Below are 25537 nucleotides of genomic sequence, written 5' to 3' on the forward strand. Positions count from 1 at the left end.
TCTAGGGACAGCTTTCCTCCCACTGGGTTTGCTGCCAGCATGACTAAGGGTGCAAAGGATGGTGGCTTTATAGTTGTCACCTAACAGGCGGTTCTTGATGATAGAAAAGATTTTGCGAAGAATCAAAAATGCTATTTCTGTGGCATAAAATGAGATGCGGGCTGTTCTACTCCGCCCTGGGATTTTTATTTAGTAAATCTGTAGATCTACTTTAATTAGCCATCATAAGAGCAGCACTATTCTCCTTAAAGTGCATAGCATTGGGGTTTTGTGCCCTGCACTTTCTGTGAATATCAGGGAGCAGAAGGGGTGTTGCACTGGGAGGAGCAGTATTTAAGAGGGGCAACCAGCAGCCACTTGTTAAGAAGTGCTCCACAGAGTAACAGATATCATAGGAAATCCTATAAGAGGCAGCTTGAAGATCTTGGGCAAGATTATAGCGGGTAACTTTTGATCAAATTCTGACTAAGGAAGGTTAGATCCTAGTGCCTTGCATGTCCTTACTGATCAGGTAAGGAAGAAGAAATTGCAGTTAGAGTAGCAGGTACATGGTCAAATGCGTTAATGGTGCTGTGACTAGTAAAGATGGGGTCTTCCAAAGTGTACATACATCCTGTGAGTTGAGACCAATAAAATCTGGCCTAGACCTAACGCACCTAAGGATTCTGAAAGGCCTCCTATGCTGGGGTTTGCCGTCTCATCAAGGTGAAAACTGAGATCTGCTAGAATGGAGAAGTTGATATATGTTAGAATGGCTAGAACATCCTTTGGAGATTAGCTAATGTTGATTTAGGAACTGGGGCAACAGATTAAGGCTACAGAGAAGGAGATGTTAGATTTAAAATCTAGAGTAAATGCATCGATTTTCCTAGCAAGAAGGCAGGAGAACGGAGTGCAGAAAATAGAGAAACAATAAGTAACAGAAAGGCAGCTGACCCATTTGTCCTGGACAGCAAAGGTAAAGCACAGAGTAAGTAGCGAGGACTGCAGTCACAATGTCAGGGGCCAAGGAGTCCCGTGGCCAAGTTTCTCTTGGGAATACAGGGTCAGCTAGGAGAAAGGAGATTAAAATATCTAACTGATGTTTAGGCAAACGCCTTAGGTTAACCAGAAAACATTTGGCAGTAAGTTGCGTAGAATGTCCAGGATTCTGAAATTACTTGTTTTAAGTGATACTGTGCAGTCTGGCTTCAATACCTCTCAGGACCTGGCAGAGCAAGGTGGAGAAGTTACACAACAAGCAGGAAAGAAACCACATAAGAGAAAGTGGCTTAAAGTGCAGGTCTTACCTGCAAAGTTGAGAGTGTGGAGTGAAGTGTAGATCTGACAGGCTTTGTAAAACACAACTGTCCCTAGTGCTGCACGCTGATGCGTACCTTTGGTATGCCACCGGCTGCCACAGAGAAGAGGATCATGACCCGAGAAATTAAAGCACTGGCCTCAAAATGTATAGATAAAAGGGGGGGTTGGGGGCACGCAAGGGGCAACAAAGTGTCCAACTATGCCCTGCCACAGCCACTAAGCTAAGTAGTGGTGTATACTGGGAAACAAGAAATAATTAAAACTGTATTTAGGAACACATTACATTTTTAAAAGCAATGTTTCTAATCACGCCTCGATGAGTGCAGACTGTGTATTAAACACAGAATGGATAGAGCCAAACACCTTCAACTTAAGGCACAAGGCAAAAGAAACAAGGCTTGAGAAGACAGCAGTGCCCTAAAAGTCTACAGTGTAGCTTAATGGATGGAAGACTGCCACGGTAGCTGAATCCCACTGCAGCAGTGAGACACCAGACGAAGCAGTTTTAAATATGTGGATAATTGTGTCTAAATATTAAATATATAACTATAAAGCACTACTATTGGTTGGACGCAAAGGCACCTCTGACTCTTAAAATTAACTCGAAGTGACTACAAAGTTATTTGCCATCATGCTCACATTCCTCTCTCTTCCACTTTCCCCTAAACATCATCTGATATTGTTTTGCAGAAACTCAAACACTAAAGCAGAGTTATAGGAATATGCTATACCTACGGCACTGGATAGGATGTACATGTTATTTACATAATTATTAATCAGTTTCTGCAGACAGGATAACCTTTTGTACCAAGCACAAGTTTGTGTGCGGTAGATCACTTTCAAATTAATCTTTGAATCCACTGGAAGCAATTAAGTGGTCATGCTCCCTCAAATGCAGGCACATTTTGGCACAGTCTCTGAAGCCTGGTGGCAGAGCTTTTACACCGGTTTCGTCACCTGGTCCGTGTTTAGGGGTGGGAGTACTGAAACAGAGTACGTCAGAGATAAATTGATACATGGAGCCTTTGGCTTGGATGTTGGTTTCTTTGTGTCAAGGCAGTAAAGTAATAAATGAAAAGTTCCTTTGACCAAAAAAGCATAGTGATAGTCATGGATGGGAGGTCCACTTCAAGTACAGAAAGACTTATTTCCATGCTGCTCTCTCAGTAGGAAAGTTAGTGACTCGTTTTTAAGGTCACATTCTCAATATTTCTTTCCATGGTTTTTGGTAAGGACTGCTTTTTAGGTCGAGTCTGCAAGTGATCTGACCTGTTGTAATCTATCTGTGGTCTTTTAACCACGCCCACCACTGTCAACCATTCGTAGGCTTGCCTTTTAAAAATCCTTTGTTACCACTGCTAAATGCTTTACGTTTGTCCCGCCTTGGATACAGACTGTTACATGGATCCATACCGATAGGTTTGACTGCGAGCAAACTTTTTTCCTTTTGTCTCTCTCCTTCGCATTCATGCTCATGGCGGCTGTGGTGTTTTGAATCGGCTCGCCATGTCAACTATTTTACTTTTCATTTTCAATTTATGTGACAAGAAAAGTCTAGTCAGGAATTTACACAGCAAATAGCAAAACTAAAGCAAACGCAAGACCCATTGCAGTGCAAATGCTTGTTTAATCATGCAAATCAAAAACCACATCAACTGATAAGATTTATAGTAAGGCATACATAGGAAATAGTCCACAAGTGTAAAACGTATGCGTCATCAAAAGCTAACAAAATAAATAATTTTTTTTAAAAAACAATGCAACCAACCAAATGCCAAAATTCTAAAATGTCAGAAAAAAGTATGCTAAAAAGTATGCCAATGTTCAGACATTTCAACAAAAGGGGACTAGGGTACCTATCATGGAGGGAAGGGCTACATTTCAAGGACAGAGGATCTTCTGGCACCTTTAAAGTGAAGCTTGCCTAACTATACTTGCTGACACTAAAAAAATAAACCATAAACACAAGGGAAGAAAGTAGAAAAAATTAAAACATAGGGGGTGAATTTTTGGCTTTAGTTGACATGCCGGTGCATGATGGATACAGTGTGGGGTAACAGATTTTTTCCATAACCCAAAATAACCCAGTTGGTTAACACAGTAACCATGGCTACACATACATATACAATATGGCTTAGGTTGCGCTGGTTATCCTGATTTTAAGCACTCTACCTGGACAATAACAAACAAGAACTGTTCAGACTTACCAAGTGCCATCTTTGTTTCTGTAGTTGATTTTATATTTGTAAACAATAGGTTACTAGATGTGCTACCATTTCCATTAGCTAGTATTTCTAACGGTTTGACTCCAGTGCTTGCACCAAATCCAGAAAATCCACCTCCAGTTGGCAAGACCAAACCTTTAAAACCTTTAAAAGCTCCACCGCTCTCAGACTACAATAAAAATAAATAAAAAGAGAAACACATTGGTCAATATCGGGTTACCTGTACAACTTTAACAATTAGTATTCTTGAAGGCATGATACATCCTACTTAAGGACAAAGGTTTCAAAAAGGTGGACGCTGTAAAAATCCAGAAACAAACTTGTTAACGTTTAATGGACGTTTAAACAAATAAAGGATTTAGTATCAGACCTAGCACAGATCAAGATTTTATGGTTGTGTCATTGTAGATACAGCTATCAATTCAAATGACCACAACAGTAACGATTTCTTCATGAACAGTTTCTACTGTTATTCCAGAGCAGGCAGCATTACTACTGATCCACTTCAAAACACTTATGATTTATACCCTCATCAATTCCAGTTCTTCCTTCTCTGTTAAGCTTCTTGTTGAATCTATGCATCAACTAGTATGAACTAGCCCGATTAGAGACTGAGCTCGCAAGCCTACAAAATCTGTCCAAGGATGGGAGGCTCCCCCACTGCTGAAGTATAAGATACACTTTTAAATGATGCAGGTGCTGTGGTATCCCGCCTTGGACAACGATGGGTACAAGTACGGGACCTCTCAGCTAATACGAAGTTCATCATTGCCTAGACACTGACGTGGAGTAAACACCAGCTGAGCAGAAGAGAACAAAAAAAAAAAAAAGACTACAGACCGAGCTTTTGTGAGGCTGCAATACCCCTCCAGATGTGGCTTGTGTCTGGATAAGCCTGCAGTCACCTTGCTGTTTTGACCTAGGAAAATTATGCAAGACCTAACAATCTGTCGAACAGCAGGACTTCTGCACATGGACAAAAAATGTGAGAGACAGGGAAACTTCAAAAAGTTTAACTGAAGCCATATCCTCTGTCTAGTTGGTTCTGGAGCACAAGTTATCACCAAAGCTCATAAACTACATTTAGACCTTATGTGCAACTTAACCTTTACAAAGCAGAAAATGAAATGACCAAGTTTGCATAAATTGTTTTTTGAGAGACGGTAGATGCTTAGATACTAATAAGGTTTTGTGTTTAAATAACTAGATCTACTCACATTTGTAGCACTATACTGTGGCTCCACGGCAACTAATGGGGCATTTCACTGCCTCTATTTAAGAGTGCCTGACCATTGTGACTGATAGAAATTCTTTATTAACACCCTTCATACCTCCTCCCACCCACCCCCCTCCCAAATTGAGTAGAATCACCCAGGTTCCTCCCTTCATAGATGGATCAGATTTCCTCTATTTTATGTGGCTCCCAGAGCTTTATAGTAGTAGCACTTCTCTATAGATAAGCTTAGGTGCTTCTGGGAACAAAGTCCTCTTTTTCAAGGAAATCAGTGTTAGGATAAATTGCCTAGACAATTATACATTTTTTACTTGTTGGCGTTTCAGTAACCAGTGACTGGCCAAACGTGCTTCCTGCATCTGCCCAAGCGCAGACACAAGAATATCATTCTGCTTCCCCCTGGATGTGCAGTTTTAGCTGTAGTCTAAGCAATGACAATATAGAGGAAGGGAGAATGAGGAAAGTGCATTTCACAGAAATTTTGCAGTGACAAATCATTGGTAACTACTGTGAAATACAGAATCCAGTTAGTTATGGAGATGATATATTGATATATATATCTCTGTTCACCTCATTGCAAAGTCTGAATGTAAAGATCTTAACCAAAGAAGGAGCGCTCTTTTCTCTATTAATCCCTGACATTCTAAGGGCCAGGCTTGGGTATTTTCGCTAAAACATTACAATAGAGTGATAAAGGCAATGCAGATAGTATAAAGTACAAAACTCCCATACCACCAAATATCTGTGTACCTATAAATGTTGATGGCGAATCTTTAACACAGGGGTGTCAGCACTGGCACACACAGATGTCACCTACAAGAGCTTTTTGTAAGTTTAAGGAATGGGCTTTACATTCGATGTCAAAGGTTTATGGCAAAAACATTTAATTGATGCAAAGGCATGAACAAGATGAGATAGCTTAATAAGTCAATTTGGTGAAAGACATAGCTGAATAGCAAACTGTATCTGTACGTACTTCTGATCCAATATTTCTGCGTTTTGCCTTTTTGATCGCTCTGGCTTTCAGTACATCTTCACTTGCCACAGAGAAAGTTCCTGCCTGTAGATAACAAACAATCTTTTATTTTAAATTCATGCAGATCTACAAACAATGTAGAAACATTTATTCCTAGATAACTACCACTGAAGAATAGTATTACGACAGTCTTTCAGTAGATTCACAGAAATACAAAAGATCAACCTTACTTTTCTCCATCTAATAACTATGTTTTCAAAAACTGTCATTTACAATTGAGTGAAACTGCAGTACCAATCAATCAACATTTCATTAAGCGCATAGCTGCTTCAAACAGAAGTGTCCCGGCGCTGGCAGTAACCAGCAGTATAACTAAGTAAGGGATATAGTACCCCCACCATACATTATATGGATATTGCAAGTCACAGATGAGTTCCATAATCATATAGAGGAACCAGCAGAAGGCAGAGTTCCTTTTTTAACGTTATGGAATTCCAATGTGACTTGCAATATTCCTATCATGTATGGTGGGAATACTTTATCCCATATAATACATGGTACACTATCACCTTCCCCACAAATCACCTAAAACTTTAGTGTATAACAATTTTATATGAAAGAGCGAGTATGTTTACACACAGGAAGAATGAAAATTTAACCCCTAGTACAAAATTAGACATATCAAAAACCTGTAGCAAAAAGATGTTAAAAACAGTTCAATACAAGTCAGTTAAAAAAAAAAAGAAAAGAAAAAAAAGCACAGCTCATCAATGAAATACGTAAGACCAAAGGGTAGATAAGAACAAGCTAATTTGCTGTTTCACCACTACTGTCACAAAAACACCTTAAAGCGGAGTCTCCCTGTGCACCATCAAATGACATGTCAATTAATGTGGCTTGAACTGGTGCGAAAATCCAGACATATGGACCCAGGCACAGTGACGTAGAGCGACTGAGGAAGCCATAGCTTGACCCGCAGAGACAGTAGTATCCATACCACAGGGAATTATTAGTTTAGCTGCTTGCTGACCATCCTGAAACATAGGGGTAAGAGTGCTCCAGATATCTTCCGGAAGCAAAGGCAGGATGTTTGCCAGTGAGTCCTAAAATGAATGAGATAAATGCCCAAAAATGCAAGATGTATTTACAGAGCGTAGAGCAGAACTTGGAGGAAAAATGATATCTGCCACCAACGTCTAAAATCCTGGAATTTCTATCAGGTGGGACATGCGGAACAGACTCAATATTATGGGAGGCCTAAGTGGCCTGTACCATTAAACTTCGATGAGTAGGATATCTTAGCAGACAAGCTGGATCACCAGGGGCACATCCGTGTCTGCGCGATATAGCCTAATCAATAGTGATGTCTGTATCAGGCTAAGCCCAAGACCCAAACAAAACTTCATGTAGGGAGATACTTAAAAACTATAACTGCTGATTCTTTACAGTAACTATAACTCGCACCCTAAAGTAACTATAACTTGCACCTTTGCCATGCACAGCTAATTAGTGAGATCTTGTACAGCATCTTTGATATTAGCACTGCAACAGGTACAATAAAATTATTGATACAAAAACCGTGCAAGGGCGTAAGTTATAGTTTCCTTAGGGTGCGAGTTATAGTTTTAAAAAAACGAGAACTGCTGAATTTCTATGGTTTGGTATGAGTAAATTCAGAACCTAACTAGAACGTTCCTGTAACCTATGGCTTTTCTCAGTGAAATATATATATATATACATACACACACATATATAAATACACACACACACACACACACATATATATATATATATACACACACACACACATATAAATACACACACACACATATATATACACACACACACACACACACACACATTATGAAAAAAAAAGCTACTGTTACAGTAACGTTAAAGGGGGGGATGCTCACCCCATCTCTGGTGCTTCCTGCTTGAGGATCACTCTCCTATGGTGACCCACAAGCAGTGAATCACTGGACAGAGGTAGCATTGGAAAAGAGCGATTCTCCCTTTCCAAAATACCTTTCTCAAAGCTATCGATATTCGGGTGACTGAGATATGCACCCAAGCACCGATGCAGTGAAAGAGCTTGGTTTACTTTCACTTTTTTGTAATGTCAGTACGCCCTGCATGCTGATTGTCATTACACTAAGTAAAAACAAAATAAACAAAAACAATTCAGCTTCTTGAGAATCTTTTAGAGCAGCCTTATGTAAAAATAAAATGAAGGACCCCTCTGGTGCATAGGGGCCTATAAATACCTGGGGATGGTAGTGCCATTGGCCGACACCAGCACTTAAAGTTAATACATGTTAAAAACATCAAAAGGGTGAAATTCTGACACAGAATATGCCTTCTTATTGTCAACTTCCCACTACAGAGAGGTTTAGAGAATTATATATTTTTTTGGCTCTCACAGCATACGGAAAATGTATGCTAGAGTGCCAAAGAGAAGAAAAGGAAGAGAAGGATTATTTTACGAATGTAAATGATTGCGTCACTTAAGAAATTGACTGAGACAAAAATGAAAACAATTTACTGCTCTTCATCTCAAAGGAGGACAAGGACATCATCAGCAAATAGAAAAACAGTGAGACTCAAGTAGGCCAATGGCTGAAAGATCACAAGTCAAAGAATGCAACTAACCCAAAGCTGTGTGCAAACAGAACATCTCGGCTAATGCCACACCTACAAACTAAAGGCCCAAAATAGTGCATGACACACATGAACTCACTATGAGGATTTTATGCCATATTGACAAGACAAAAAATAATATTATTAATATGATCAGAAGAATTTGCTCAAGATACAAAATTGTTAAGACACTGAATATGTTTGATTAGCACACATTTCCAAAAGTAGTGCCTACAATTGACTAACCGTGCATGCCATTATAAACAAGTTATTTTTGGTGATCTCTAAAAACACCCAGTAAAACAGGAAAAGTCAACAACTTTGTACTGCTTAGTTAGAAAATACAACAAATGTTTTTGATATTTGTTTCAAAAAACAAAACCCAGATATAGAGTATGGCTTATCAAACCACATATATAGATTTCTGTGCAGCCAAAATAATGTTTAGCGTAAAGGAATAAATATATTACCTCTTCAGTGTCTTCCTCCTGGTCCCAATTTCGGTCTGTAAGTTCCTTCTCAGCAATTCTTTTTGCCATTTTCTACATTCAAGGGAAACAGATCGTGGAAATATTTTCATGACAAATATTCCTTGAACGTGGCCCATTAATATAACTAAGAGCAACTAAAAAATTACAATTATTTGTACCAAACTTTTAGCATGTTTTTAGCCTAACACAAACTCACAATACACTGTTTTGTACTTAGCTAACTTTTTAAAGTAATGGAGAGCTAGAAATCAAAGATGTCCACAGATCTTTCAGATTGTCCAATCCTGGCATTCTGCAACGGTGCCTCTCCACAATGTTGAACACCTATTTCCTTCCAGTAACTAGTTATATTTGTCCCTCTGACAAATGACACACATTTACTCCACTGTATACTACAACAGGTGTTACTATAGGAAGACTGTAAAGAAATTAACAGTGCCCATTATAGCCCAATAGTGCAATGAACAAACTGATTACAGTGACGGACACCTCGAATATTAATTTCATGACCATGTTAAAGACACTACAGAAATTATAGCAAATAACCAAATCCACTAAGGTGTAGAAGAGACACATTTATGTTAACAAGTATGTTTCTCCTTAAAGTGCAATTTGACGAAGTAGACGAGTAGTTTTACCAATGATGAAGACCGCTTCATGTTTAAGCCCCATAAATACCCAGCTTGCTGAATTTTTTACCTCGTCAAACCAGTTCTGCCAGAATTACGCTTCCTACTGATAAGTGTAATTAGGTTTCCACTGGCCCACAGCTCTTCCAAAGAAAAACATGAACGACCATGGTAAAAACTTCTGCCTCGAGGACAACAGCTCCTCTGGTGCAATTGCCTTGCTGCATCAACATAGGGAAAAATAGCTATCACAGAAAGCACATTTGCTTAAGTCAGAGGGTATGCTGCAAAAAGCAGCAAGAAGCAGACTGGAATTTTGAAAAGAGATTTGGGAATCTTCACCACCCACCATATGTAGTAACCCCTGGAAGACAGAACTTTAACTAAGAAGAAAAAGACAAAGAGCACAAGTAGTGTTGGTGTACGTTCTTCCTTGTCTGGGGACTGTTCCTGCTTCCCACTGTATCAAGGACTCTGAAAGAATATACTGAAGGCTAGGAGTGCTAGTCCCTTGAATCCAAGGACAAAAAACTGAAATGTTTTAAAACTATTCTCTGATGGGGTTTTAGTTTCCATGTTAAAACCAAATGACGCTCTACCTGCAGTTTAGAAGCCCAGCACAACAGGATAACAATGACTTTTTTAATGGAAACTTTGTCCTGCTTCAACAACTCCACAACTCCCCCCTTCCGTGCACTTTTATAATCATTCCAGATCACTTAATATGAGCACGTTCACAGTTTTAGAGTAACAGGTAAGGAGAGCGGCCCATAGCATATTGCTGAGTTATCTGTACTTTCTCACTACTGTTCTCAGTCTAGTGTGAAATTAAGGAAATACTCTATCCTTTTGGGATTAGACTCCTGTTTTGCACACTAATTTGTTTTTGGGGAGCCTGTCAAGGTCTTGCAAACATTACGTACGTTTTTCACAGCCTGGCTATGTATGCCTCTGCTCTACCTGCTTAGGATACCTTCATGTCACATCCAGTCACACAAATGAAGCTCATACTGGCCCATTTACAACTTCACCCCTAGGGCATGTAACATGTGTGGGAGAATTTAGGAGTCTTACTTATTTAGGCCCGTTAAGAGCGGGGACCAGAACACCTACCCCTCTCTCATGCTTTACCAGTTCTTCAGAGTATAAATTTATTTTAATTTGAATCCCCATTCTTCAACTCAGACTTGCAATTAAGCCAGTACTCTAGTTATCTTCGACTCCTGTGTAAACCACACCAACCAATATGATGGTTCAGTGATTCTGCTGGACGATGTCACCTCTGCGTTTGTGTGGACCTTCATACACCACTACTGTAGCTATGTGGTTTCTACAGTGATGCAGCACAACCACTTAGTGACTGACTCCATAGGACTACTACTACAGGCTCTGTGGTTTCTACCAACACTTCTGCTTCAAGGCAGACCACTCATAAGCTACTGGACATTCTGTTACATCAACAGGGTACAGATTGAGGGAAGGGGGGTATTTGTGTTAGGGAGTTACATAAACATTCTAAAAGATTCTGTGGAGTTCCGCCAACGGGCAGGAATATGAATGTCGCACTGCTCATGCTGCAATTTAGCGGCAGTAGCACGAGAAGCTCAGAAAAATACAATTATGTCCAACCATTGCAGTACAACTCTGTTTTTCAGCATTGCAGCATAAATATGTGAAAGAGGACTGTCTGCAACCAAGACAAGGTATGTATCCATGTAGTTCAAACTTGTATGCATGGTTCATTAATGCAAAGCTGTCACAATTAGGGAGAGCACTGTAAGGAAATGGAGTGAGCTGAGGCTTGCATTACAGACAATGGTTACGGTATAGAAACATACACACCTATTTACATGATTTAACAATTTGAAGCTACTTACAATGCTTAAAGAATGTTCCCCGAATATATGCAAATACATGTGGCCACCTGAAAGTGTTACCGATTGTTTGCTCTCAAAATAATATCAACATACAAAACAAGCTGCAAATTATAAAGAATGTTTGGCTAAACTACTGTATAACATTGGAGAAAGTGCACCCGAAGGTGTAGGTCCTGGCATAGATATATGATTTAAGAATGAGGAGTTGGTGAATGCCCTTTAACATACATCTAGGAGTTTTGGAATATTCAGAGAGGCACTAACAGAAAAATCCAACTCAATTGTAAGTAATGTGGTTCAGGATAAATTTAAACGCTACTTTGGCATCATGCTAGGTAACTAGTAAAAGGAGTGGGAACATTGTTAGAGACTGGTAAGAAAGAAAAAAAAACTACAGACTGTTACATGATACTTTTATAGTTACTGGAGATTATAATATCGGATATAGAGTACTATAGCCCTAGCATACATTTTTTTTTAAATGCAAGTACAATGAATTCCATAGAGTTACCCAACAAGTCAATCACCCCCCCCCCCCATACACAGAGAGACAGGGCTACATGCTCCATTTGATTTTCAGTTGTACTGAAGTTAAAGACGTGACACAATTACTCTGGATCACTTTCTATCTTTTTTTTCCTTTCAGAACCTTAAAAGTTGGATCTGGAGCAAATAACCATTTCTCATCAATGGAAAACTGAACCTGGACAAGAATTTTTTTAAAAAAAAAAATAGAACCTCACTGTATGATGTTTAGCCAGGTTTGGCTAAATAATACAATGTAAACTCCCTTAAAAGCCTTCTTTGACACCATCCTCGATTTTGCACTTGGGGAAACTCTGTAATGTACATCTTGACTAAGTCTCCGGTATACTTGAACTAAAATTTGAGAAGACAGTGCTGAAAACTACAAGCATGTTAACGGAAATCCTACTTTCAAATGGATAAAATAAAGAACTTTAGACAAAGCAGCAATTGTAACAACTTGACTGCAGTCACAAAAAATATTTTACTCACAAATAATTCTACCGCTCAAAGCGTCCCAAAAGAATTATTCAAAACTATTGAATCTCTTAACAAACCATTGGCACCTTGAGTTCAAGTTACCCAGTGGCAATTCATGGCCGATAACCTAGCTGATTACTTCCATGAGAACAGTAAAGATCAGACAAGCTGCTGTGATGTTTTAGGAATCAACAACACGTTATTAAAGAAGGAGGTTCCAATGGTAATTGTTGCTCTTTTAGTTAGATGAGAATGTTGATGTCTTAGGCTCAAAGTTGGGCGCATGTAGTTCCTTTAGTAATATTGGTCAGGGCTCAAGTAGAGCCAATCTTTACACCTTAATCATTAGTGACTTGCATAAAGTAGGTGTCATACTCACTTCTCTGAAACCAGCTATTATCTGTACCATCTCTAAGAAAGAGCACAGGGGAACTTATTTTATTGGACCTATATGACCTTTGATACCATTTGCCATGACGCGGTTCTTAAAGGCCTGAAGCACAATGCAATTTGGTGGGGGCTACCCTACAATGGCTAAAGTCATTTCTAACAGTTACACCCCAATATGTAAACTGGGCACTTTTACCTCAAAACCCAAGCCACCAAAATGGGCACTATCTCAGGATAATTAGCCTCTTTATTTTTTAATCTGCACGTAAACCCCTTAGGGGAAAGCCCAAAACTGGTCCCCTGTAGTTAGAAAATTAAATCTTTGGACTGACAATGGCATGAAGTTAGATCACCAAATTCAATAACTATTAAATCCTGTATGCACGATCTACCACATTTCCCATTTCTATCCTTCTCCCAAAGGGTACAAGTCACCAATTCCTTCCTTCAGATTTGTTTAGTCTTCTGCAATGCAGCTTATTTAGGTATGATTAAGAAAACCACCTCCAGATCATAAAGATATTAAAAATACAGCTTTTACATTCATCTCCAACCCCTTGTCCTGCTCCCAAAGAAATGTGTGCAAGTGCCTCCGTTATAGACAGAATTTTTTTTAAAAACACAATCCATTCTAAGACCGTATATATCAGATTTAAGATCTTCCACAAGATGGGAAACTATATTTATAATTAGAAGAAAACAAAAGCAAATATTGTCCGAAATGCACTTGAAGATTTCAAAATAAATGTTGTTTTGCCAATTCCAGTGCAAAGTACAAATATTGAAGCAGGAGATGTTACGCATACTATGTTACTCATACTAGTAACATTATCTTTACAACCCGCTCAGGGAACAAATTACTGAGGTGTCGTAAGAAACTGTAAAGGGACCACATATACAATGGAGCACAAAGGATCCCGAGACAGTGACAAGAAGCAAGAAAACTTGACTGGGAATCTGTCACACAGACCCACAGCAGAAGCAGGAGAGGACCGTCAACAGAGCCCTAGCATTTGAACCAACTCCTAAGGAAGACCCTTTTAAACTTCAAAAAGGATCTCCTAATTTTTTCTCTAGAAAGCCTTTTTCAAGGATAAACCTGAAAACAATGGAGAGGCCGACACTGGGCTACGAAACCTTTACACGTTTACCAGACCTTTATCTGCTTTATCTAGAGAAATACTCAGTTTTGAACAAGGTGTTGTTAAGGAAGTGAAGTAATAAAGACTTAATAAGAACTCACAGTATTTCGAAACGTAGGACGATTGACAATGGTTATGTCTTCTGATGACTACAGACTAGAATATTGCCACTTTTAGGAGATACACTTACAAAATCCTCAAGACAGACCCTACCTATGATCTTAACCAGAGAATAAAAGTAATGATCAATGAAGGTGAAACTATGGGTTAGATTGTGAAAAGACAAGCAGAATTTTTGCTAAACCAAAGCCCCAAAAACCCTTATTGTTACATCTTTCCAAAAATACATAAAGGAAGAATGTCCCCTCCTGACAAACCCATCATATCAGACAGATTTGGTTTTGGAACTCCTGTCTGTATTCCGAGAACACTTTCTATGACCAATAGTAAAGAACACTCCTACATTGATGAAGGACACCAAGGATGTCTTTCATTGGATGAACACCAATAATCTAGAAGGCACCACAGATTTCAATTAAATTAGATGTAGAAGCACTCTACACAAGTATTCCAGAAGATGCAACTTTAACTGTGTTTGAAGATCTGATGAGACCGCAACCACGCTATTCTACTATATGTCACTACATTGTACTTCACCTCACAGTACGCAAATACCCTGCAAGCCGTAACACTACTACACACTATTCTGCGCCATTACACTCTACAACACACCGCTGTACGCTATGCCACTCCTTCGCTATTCCACTGTATCCCAATCCACTATACCCCCCACTCAATACCATTTTAGTGTATGCCACTCTACTGTATGCTATGACACCCCAGGCCAGTCCACCTATGCAACTCCACTCTACATTGCTCCGCTCTATGCTATTCCACTCAACGCCACTATAGTGTACACCACTTAACTGTATGCTATTCCATGTGTGCTACTCCATTCTATACCTCTCAACTGTAGGCCAGTACTCTGCACCCCATGTACCATCCTATTCCACTCTAACACACTCTACGCCAATCTAGTCAATCACACTGCTGTATATTACTCAACTCCAGTGCATGCTATTCTATTGCACGCCACTCCACTACATGCCGCACCACTGTAGTCTAGTCTATCTCACTCCACTGAACAGTGTACTCCACTCAACAACAGTTTCATGCACTCTACGAGATGGCATACCACTCTATTGTCCAACACAGTACCCCACTGTATGGAGTGCCACTATAGCGTAATACACTTCATGGCACTCTACTATACGAAACTTTGCTCCACTCTACTCCACTGAATGACAGATTACCCCACTTAACAACACTCCAATGTATACTGCTCAACAACACACTACTGTACTCTATAAAACTTCACTTTCCAGCACTCTACTCCACACCATTCTAAGACACTGCTCAACTCTATCCCACACAGTGTCACTCCACTGCACTCGATCCTTCACTGTGCGACACTCAACTGTATGACAATCCACTTCACTGTGGAACACGCCACTACACTCTAGTATACACGACCCCACAAGATACCAGAACACTTCACTGTACGACTGTTTTTTTACTATACTCTTCAACACTGCACTTTGCACCACTCAAAATTAAATAACATTTGACACTATAATTTGAAACATTAAACCATTTAAAATTAATGGGAAAAAAATGTTAAAGCTCAGTTAGTTAGGAAAACTTTATTTACTCTGTATATACATAACTGCAAAAATTGCAGCTAAAACTCAAATGTGTAAATTACACAGTTAGAGAATGCATTTATAATTTCTCAACATCTTCAACCTACTTTACGTCGCACAACTTCTGTACACACTACATTAACCATAACTTGCCACTCAAGCATGCAGTATGCTTTGAGAAATTATATTATTACACATATCAAATCTTATTACGAATGCTATGATTTCAAATGCTACAATTTATATAATATACAAGGGTGTGAGCAGCGCATGAAGAATGGGCGAATTATAGTTAATGTAGTGTGGAGAATGATACAAGAAGAATGCGCATGGAGGTGTGTAACAGTAGTTTCTAGGGAGTAGGTTAATTATAAATGTAACTTAACTAGTGATGCGTAAATAACAAGTTTAAGTCATAACTTTTAAATTTTTCCTGTTTGTGTAGTTTAAGTTGGGTATGCATATAAAGAATAACGTTATCCTAACTATAACTTAGCTTTAACTATATATATTTTTTTATAAACACATTTTTATTGTTTTGAAAAAGATGAAATGGGAAAACAAGTGGAGAAACAAAAATCAAAACAGCTTGCACAGGTGAATACGGTGTGCTCCAGATCCAGAGGACATTAAACCATTCCATTTGACAGACGTCCGGTTCAGTTCTAAGCACAACAACAGGAGCCACAGTCCCCCAGCAGACTGCGAGCGAAGTCCCAGCCACCCTCCCCATATTTAATGTTTCCGGGGACAGCCCCTTTAAATAAATATAAAGAAACACACACACATATAACACCCCCCCCCCCACCACCAAAAGAGAGAACAAAGGTTAAAGTAACGTTATAGTTGGATGAATTTGTCAGTGGCAACACTAACATTTTGAAGGGGGGGGGGGGGGAGGGGGGGGAAATACACTAAGTTCCACCAGTTATAGACAGTCACTGACCTTAAACTGAGAAATGAAGTGGACAGGATTAGACAAGTGTGTAGCGTTAACACCGTTTACTCAATGGAGAGAGGTTACTCTGTACCACACTGTTTGCAGACAGTGAAACTCCTAAGAAACACACAGAGGATAAATATCTACTAAGCACAGAGTACACTACATGCAAAACTTGTACGGACAGTAACTATTCACTTAAAATAAGCAAGGTCTGTAGGTGCTGAAGATCATACTAACAACACAATGATGGACGGAGTTCCTGACTGCAAGTAAGAAAGGTTGAGTATTTTTGATACTCAATCCAAAAGGCAGTCTACACATGTATATTATTATTAATCCTTACTCACTCTGAAACAAATGTAAGACACAGGAATCAGTTTTTCATAAAGCCAGGGTCTTTTTTCTTACCCTGCATGCCAATATGCTAGCTCAAACAAACCTTCCTTTGAGTGAGTTCATGCAAAGTAAAATGTATAGTGTAATTGGCATGATGCTTCAAGCAAAACCCATTTCATCTTTGGTATTGAGCATTGGAGCCATCAGGGATTCCTAAATGCATATCAGCTGTGATATTGTGTATGTCAAGAAATAATGACTGTCTGCCAACGAGACAGCCCGAGATTCCGCGAGTACAATCACAGGCAGCAAGTCCTGGTGTACTGCACAAATGAACGCACAGATGTAGGGAGTACCTCGGATGAAACTGCCACACTAGGCTACAACCTCAAACTGTTAGCATAAGGGGTATGTGACATCAGTCTGCTGGATTCGTGGTCCTATCTCCAACATGCACCACAGCTCTTATTTGTGAGAGACTGAAGAGAGCTGGTGTAGCATGGTGTTTAGCATTTTTATAATTTCAGAAGAAGCAAAGTTAATGCAAAAGAACCACCGTCCTCCAAGGGCCCACTAGTAGCATTTGATTTACAGGCCCTATGCACCTCTAGTGCACTTTACTAAGGAGTTAATAGTAAATCAAATATGCCAATCATGGAAAAGACAATTAAACATAAAATTTCATATAGGGAGCACTTGCACTGTAGCACTGGTCAGCAGTGGTAAAGTGCCCAGAGTAACAAAAACAGAGTCCAGCACACGGCAACAACCTGGGAAGCGGAGGCAAAACGTTAGGGGAGACCACGCCAAGGAAGTCAGTAACACGTGTTCCCTCCAGCTGAAAAGGGGGAGAACTACCCAATCTCATGGGAGTTCTCTTCACTAAGGCGGAAGAATCTGGACAGACCATCAGCATTGGCGTGTTATGTTCCAGGGCGGTGTCCCACCATAAAGACCATCCCCTGTAGGGAAATGGACCACCTCAACAGTTTTGGATCCTCATCCCGCCTCTGCATTAACCAGAGGGTCTTGTGGTCAGTCTGAACCTGGAAGAGAGCCCTAAACAAGTAGGGTCTTCGCTTCTTCAGCACTCAGACCACAGCAAAAGCTTCACACTCAATTGCACTATATTTACGTTAACGGGGAAGTAACCTTATACTGATGAAGGCTACACGTCGCTCTCTTCGTTTTAGTTGTGACAATACTGCTCCTACACTATGCTCTGAAGCATCCGTCTGCACTGCAAATTCTTGAGAGAAGTCAGGTGCCATCAGCATGGGTGCCGTGCACATGGCTGCCTTCAGGGCATCAAAAGGAGTCTGGCAAGATTCAGTCCAGATCACTTTCTTTGGTTGCTTCTTGCAGGCTAACTGTTAAGGGAGCAACAATGGTGCCATACCACTTAAAACTCCTATAGTAACCTGTGAGACCTAAAAAGGCTCTCACCTCAGTCTGGGTTCTGGGAGGCTCCCAAGCCAGAAAAGTGTCAATCTTGAGTTGTAGGGGTGCCACCTGGCCACATCCTACCTGGTGCCCCAAGTACACTACAGAGCCCTGCCCTATTTGGCACTTACTGACCTTAATAGTGAGACCTGCCTTTTGCAGGGCCTTTAACATTTTGCAGAGGTGCTGCAAGTGTTCCTCCCAAGTGAAGCTGAACACAGCAATTTCCTCCAGGTAGGCTGCACTGAAATCATCCAATACAACCAACACCTGGTTGACCAGCCCCTGAAAGGTGGCATTGGCATTTTTCATCCCAAAGTGCATCATCCTAAACTGGCAGTGCCCATCTGGGGTAGAAAATGCAGACCACTCCTTAGTTCCCTCAGTCAGAGCAATCTGCCAATATCCAGAGGTACTTAGGTATTTGGCAGCCCCTAATCGATCACTGAGCTCATCAGCTCAGGGATGGGGTGCGCGTCAGTCTTCGTGACCGTATTGTGTCCGTGGTAATCCACACAGAACCTGAGGTCTGGAGAGGCACCAAGAGCAGCAGCTTTTGGGACCAAAACCACAGGGCTGGCCCAAGGGCTACTGGAGAACTCAATAACCCCAAGGGCTAACATTTTGGACACCTCATCCTTTATGTTAACCCTAACTTTGTAAGTCACTCTGTAAACTTTATGTTTCACAGGTGGACTGTCCACAGTGTCCACATCATGTGTACACAAATGGGTGATTCATAGGATCAAAGAAAATAAGAACGCATACTGCCCTAACACATGGCGACAGACACACTGTTGCTCTAGGGTCAGTGAGGAGGAAGAGATTCACATCCTCCACAGACCCATCTATCTCCTTGGAAGACAGGAGACCATGAAGAGGCTCACTCTTCCTCCACCGCATCATCTGTTGCTAGGAGCATTGTCACCTCTGTCCTCTCAAAAGTAAGGCTTGAGGGGGCTCACATGTACGACCCTCAAGAGGTTCCTAGGAGTCCACAAGTTCACCAGATAGGTAACATCACTCTTGCGCTCAACCACAAAGGGCCCAGTCCACCTGTCCTGGAGAGCCCTAGGCTCCACTGGGGCCATCACCCATACTTTCTGTCCAGGCTGAAACTCAACCAGAGTGCCATTCTGGTCATACCAGTGTTTCATATCTTCCTGGCTTGCTTCTAGGTTCTCCTGTACTAGCTTCCTGAAGCGGGCTGTCTGGTTTCTAAAAGCTAGCATGTAACTGGATACATCAGGGAGGGGGCAGGAGGTTTGGCTTACTGGAGGCTTTCTCCAAGTTTTCCCTAACCAGACTCAAAGGTCCCCTGACAGGAAGGCCATACAACAACTCAAAATGGCTAAATCCAAGACCCTTTTGTAGCACCTCCCTATAGGGAAACAGAAGGCATGGCCAGAAGACGTCCTACTTACGCCTCAAGGGCTCTGACAGGCCCATGATCATGCCTTTCCAGGTCCAGTTGAATCTCGCAACCAGACTGTTTCCTTCGGGATGGTAAGGAGTTGTAAACTTGTAGGTTACCCCACACTCCTTCCATAGAGCTTTCATATATGCAGAGATTAAATTGGTACCCCTATCAGATACCACTTCATTTGGGAACCTCATGCAGATAAAAAAAAAAAAAACATCAATGCACTTCCCACCACAGGGGCAGTGATTGATATTAAAAGGAATGGCTTCTGGGTGGCATGGTCCACCAAAACCACGACAAACCTGTTGCCCATGGCTGTCCTGTGATCGAGAGGCCCCATATTGTCAACCCCAACCCTTTCAAAAGGGGGGTACTAACAGGAAAAGGTTGGAGGGGACCCTTACATTTCCCCCCACTCTTGCCACTTGCCTGACACGTTCGGTAAGACCTACAGTGTACATGTGAGTGCCCGCGCATTTGGAGCCAGTTAAAGTGGATGACACCTCATTCCAAGGGGAATCCTCCAGATCATTGCTAAGCATACAATCTACAGGCATGGTTGGACTCACAGCTACTCCACAAGCCACCTAAGATCCCCATTCAAAGGGAACCTATGCCACTCCGCAACTACCTGGTGAAGTGGATGTGGAACTACCTGCTCCTAAGATACCAGGTAACTTCTCACAGTAGTCAAACTGGCTCCGGTGTCTCTCAGAGCCTCTATCCTCTGTCCATTGATGGTCACCCATTGTCTGTACTTTTTTATGCTCTCAGGCACAAGGGTCCTCTGGATCATCTCACTGTCCCCTAGTGAGACAAGGGTCATCTCAGCTGGCTCACAACCACCTGGAACCAACTCCTCCTCAAGAGCAATACTGGCCAAACCCTGTGACTGAGCACCAGTGGGTGCCTGTGTCCCCTTGGTCACATGTAAAACACTTGTGGGGACCTCTCTCTATAGGTTTCCCTGTAGAGACCCATGGTTTCTTTTCAACTGGCAGCTGGGAATCCTTACCCTGGGAACTAGGTTGGGGCCCTTTAGAGAACTCCCCCTGTTTACCCTTACTTCTGATGGGGACCCTGACAGCCCATGGCGTGCCTCCTCCTCCCCCACCCCATACTTCCTCTGGACCCTGGTGCTCTCCCAGCAGTCCGCTTCCTGAGCAAGCTTTCTGGGGTCAGTCAGTTGGCTGCGAATTTGGTGTTGGTGCAGCTTAGGAAAACAAGGACTGTACAGGTGCTACCAGGCAATTAAGCTGTAAAGCCTCTCGTAAGTTGTTACCTTACTGCACTTCACCCAGCCATCCAGTGATCTGCAAAGAGTCTACACACTCCAATCAAGTTTGGGAATCCTTTTTCTTATAGGACCTAAACATTTCTTTACATTACTCATTAGTGAGACCATATCTTGTGAGTAGGGCGTCCTTCATAACAGTTTGTAAGTCCCTGAGGATCCCCCAAGGATGCCAGTGTCCCTCCCGTCTACCTCAAAGTGCTTCTACAGACCCGCCCCAATATGCTTCAGGGACCATGTTCATGTTGACAGTGGATTACAACCCCTTAAACTACAGAGGGGTCATCCTCACTCTTTTAATGCTTTACTAAGCACCAGCAGAATTTGATTTACAGTCCCTATAAACGTCTAGTGCACTTTACTAGGGACTTACTAGTAACTCAAATATAGTCATAAAAAACAATCAATCTGTGGAGCACTCAAAATGTAATGATCTATCAACAGCAATGGATTCTTATGTATTCCATAATTAAGTCCAAATGTCCCAGCTCCAAAATGTAATTGGTGTACCGACACATTAAAGGCAAATATGTGTCTAGATTTTAATGAATCAAAGTAGCCATATATAACACAAAAACACTAAGTACTTAATAATAAATCTCAAAAATACTAATCATCAAACCAAGAAAGAATAATGTACACAATCCATCATAAGTCCATCCATGATGTGATTTTTCTCTTTGCTGAGAGGTTTTTGGTTATTAATGTGCTTCCTTTAAAAGGAGGTGCTGCTTTTGATTGTAAAGTTCAGCTAACATATGATGTTAGTTGAAAGATTTACATGACCAATATTTAATGGTTCGGCTCGTCAACGGGCTCTTACATCCAAGCCAGACCCTAGTCTCTAACCTGCAAGTTTGTCTGCTCGCCGAACTCTAATTTAACGGTACTGAAATTAAATAATTAGCCACCTTCTATGGAAACGCAGAATGTTGTTGACCTATAATCGACTTCTTTAGGTCTAAAACATGCATAGATAGATTTTTATGTAGCCCTACAATCTCTCGTCGATTCGTTACCCTTGCTAGTGGTGGTCTCAAGCAAGTTATCAACAAACCAGATCCCGGGTACCTATTAAAACACACACAACTGCCTGTTCATCTGTGCGCCATCAAATACAAGAGGACACAGCTTTCAACGACATACCCCTATGCTGTTCACATCGACATTTCAGACCCACCAAACATTTGAAGATGGCAAAGATGTTAAATGACACAACCACTACTTCCTGCCAACCTTCCTTCGGGGACACACTCGGAAAATATTTAAACAGTCTGCTAAAACGGACATTGTGCAAGGAGTTATTTGCAAATAGAAAAATAACCTTAGCGCAGAGGCAAATAAAAAGCACCACGTGAGAATAACGCAAATAGATGTAAAAAAACAGCCATCAGAAGGAGGCTGCTTATTCTCCCGCGCATTGTACAAAAAAACGCGCCATCTCCATTTGAGTGATACGCAGCCCACCAGAACGCAGATACATTGAAGGTGGGGGAACCGAAGACACGTGCTAAAGAAATCCTTTCGCCTTAGCAGTACAAAACAGACCGGCTCTTTCGCTGCGAAACAGCACGGCAAAAACATTGGGTCATGTAACCGGCATCGTTTCGGGCCTTGGGCCAACAGCCTTGTCAGGAGGAGCCGGCTTCGTCCTCGCACTGACAGCCGGCTGGCAAAACACAGAAGTACAGCACTGTGCCGGATCGCGCCTGGTGCGGGTGGGAGAGGAGACCACCGCTATCCCCGGAGTGCTCGGGGCGCCCTGTGTCGCCCATCCTTAAAGAAGAACATCTGGCTCACAACGTACCGGCTTGCTCGTCCAGGATTTGTGTAGTTTCTCTCTGTTAGCAGCGTCCAGACTCCAGCAGCTGGGAACTCTGAGACCCGGCCATGCGAAGGGGAGCCCTCTTGGTGAGCAAAGTGGGCCCCTTCTGGCACACTCTCTTCGCCGTGCTCCGCGGCTATGCGGAGTACACCACTTCCGGTGGCACGAGCCAACCAGTCGGCACCTTTGCGTCAAAGCGTGTCGCCTCCTATGACGTCCCGTCGGCAAGCGCTGCAGAGTTTTTTGCCCTCAGACGCAAGCTCAGGGGGAGGGGCCTGCAGTGGCTCGCAGCGCGCTCGCTCCCATTGGCTGCTGCTGGGAACTAGAGCAGCTCCCGCAACTACGGCCATCGCATCTAAAGATGTAGGAGGCTCTGATAACAGGTCTTCGAACGAGTTGGGCGCGGTGAACTTATTTTATGTTTTCTCCCTTTGCTCTGAATGACTGTGTCGTTGTTCCCGCAACAGGTGATATTTTGTAAATGAGGCAAGATCTGTTATTGAGTGGAAGACAAGCGGAAATTGGCTAATGGGGTGGGAAAGGGAGAGATTTACACGTGTCATAATGAAAGAGGAAGAGCATCGCGGAACAGACGCTTAGGCAAACTTACGTACCTTAGAGAAGTGAAACTAGCATTGGCAAATCCAATAGGTCTGGTCTCGGCAAGACAGCACATTTTTTTTTCTTACAAACATATACAGTGGTCATTAAAGTAATAGAAAGTGAAGGTTTAAAATGTGTAAAGGCGTGCATGTTTGCAAAAGAAAGTAAAAATGATCTATTGCAAAAAATAAAAAGAAAGCAGAGCTTTGTTTACTGGCAATGGACTACTTTGGAGGTGGATGTACATGTGCAAGCGATAAATGCTCTCACTCATTGGGAAGAGAGCTAGATGCTGACTTTTTGTCCAAGGCTCGTATAGAGATGAGCGAGTCAACAAATTAACAGGGCGAACCGGGCCAGGGTGTGGCTCGGGTCTTAGAGCCCCTGCACGAGCTGAGCCCTGAAGAAATTTGCTATGTAAATCAGACAACTGCTGGAGCATATTGCTTTTTAGGATTATGCGTTGGATGAAGTCGATAAATATTTTTACCCAGCATAAGTGTGTGGAGACAGAGATATCAATTATACAGTAAATCAGTCTTGAATGACAGTATGACCAATGTGGCCCCACAAGGAAAACTCCATTCTGAAATAAAGTCATGGGCTTTTATTACAGATTAAGGCTTAGAGTAATGTAAATAATTCTCAAGACAAGACTGTAAAGATACAGAATCATGATAGGCTGTCCAAATGTCCTAAAGAAGTTCAGACAAACAAACACCAAAAAGACTAATCACTTAATCGATGCTACACATAACAGCAATAAGAAAATTTGGAAAGGCGGAATCAAACGCTGTCTAATTCTGTTAATTATTTAGCAGTTTCAATTCTACAATTTAGTAACCTGGGCAAGAGGTAATCCTAAGAATTGGCAAATCCATGTAACGTGCTGGGTTAAACGTGGGCAAAACGTAAAAAAAACAAAAAGGACAAAAAGAATTAGGAAAAAATAAATCTGGGGAAACAGGTTACTAAGGATGGCGAAAAGCAAGTAAAAAGGGAAGGCATCAGCATGTCAGAAACTCAATCAAGACTTCTCTGGGCCAGAGGAAAAATATCTAAGTATCAACAAAGCATCTCAAAGGGGCAAGAGTCGAGAGGACTGTACCTCTCAGAGTCCAAGGGGTTCAGCAAGCAGCGAAAAGTGGAGAAAATCTCTTCAAAGGGAAGGCGAGAGAGAATTCTGAAAATCCTGCTGAGGAATGGTATATTAAAGTTGATAGTGCAAGATAAATTATTTATCCATCACGCTACATGACACAGAAGTTGTAACTGTCCAACGAAAGTCAGTCATGCGACATGAACTGCAACATTGCCGAAAGTTCCCATCACCAGCATGTAGAAAACATTCCATCTTGGCTCACTGTGTGGATTGAAACAATTGTGCACATAGTCCGTTTTGCAGTTCCTGAATGTACTGGGCTCGAGATTAATTTCTCTAGCTCACTATGTATAAAACAATAGAACATCTGTTACCAAGCTAGCATTCTCATGAGAACAAAGCTTGAAAGAAAAGTACATGTTAGCAAGAGTGACCAAACATTTTTGGCACAATCAGAAAATAGGGTCTTGCAGGCCTCACTTAGGGTAAGCAAAGTGAAATAAAACAGCACATTCTTTTATGCTAATAAGGCACATTTAACATTCAAAATTATAAATACAACATTAATAAGCTTTTTCAGTGATCACGTTATAGTACATTTTAAAACAAAGTAACTCTGTTAACCCATTCATGTAACTATGGCACAGAACCACAAACTTCAACTTTTGCCTGTAGCATTTTAAACCTTTCTTGAATTTTCATGTTGTTTTAGTACACACTTGTGGGAGGACGGTTCTGACTGTCGGGTCCGCCCTGATTTTTTGCTTTTGGATCACGTGGTTTTTGAACTTTTACTGTTCGGGACTCACCCACAGTAAACTCATGGTAAAATGGACTGCGCGTGTTTACCTCCGGTGCCGCCTTGTTAAGCAATGGCTATTGTGGCGCAGAAAGGGTAGGATGCCCAGGGCTGGTTCCACATGATTGTGTGTGCACATGTGTGCACCCATGTGAGGG

General features: G+C 41.4%; 1 protein-coding gene across 1 annotated transcript in view; it reads right to left on the reverse strand.

The window, feature by feature from the left end:
- NUP50 (nucleoporin 50) overlaps positions 1-23027 on the reverse strand; it is a 52899-nt gene extending 29872 nt beyond the window's left edge. Inside the window, exons 1-4 of the mRNA XM_069228265.1 lie at positions 22858-23027; positions 8845-8916; positions 5738-5821; positions 3510-3696 (exon numbers count right to left, since the gene is read on the reverse strand). Of these exons, the coding sequence (XP_069084366.1) occupies positions 3510-3696; positions 5738-5821; positions 8845-8913 (340 nt within the window). The 5' untranslated portion in view covers positions 8914-8916; positions 22858-23027. The remainder of the gene's footprint in view (positions 1-3509; positions 3697-5737; positions 5822-8844; positions 8917-22857) is intronic.
- Positions 23028-25537: the final 2510 nt, after the last annotated feature.

Source organism: Pleurodeles waltl, chromosome 4_1 (assembly GCF_031143425.1).
Source record: "Pleurodeles waltl isolate 20211129_DDA chromosome 4_1, aPleWal1.hap1.20221129, whole genome shotgun sequence".
Taxonomy (NCBI): Eukaryota; Metazoa; Chordata; class Amphibia; order Caudata; family Salamandridae; genus Pleurodeles; species Pleurodeles waltl.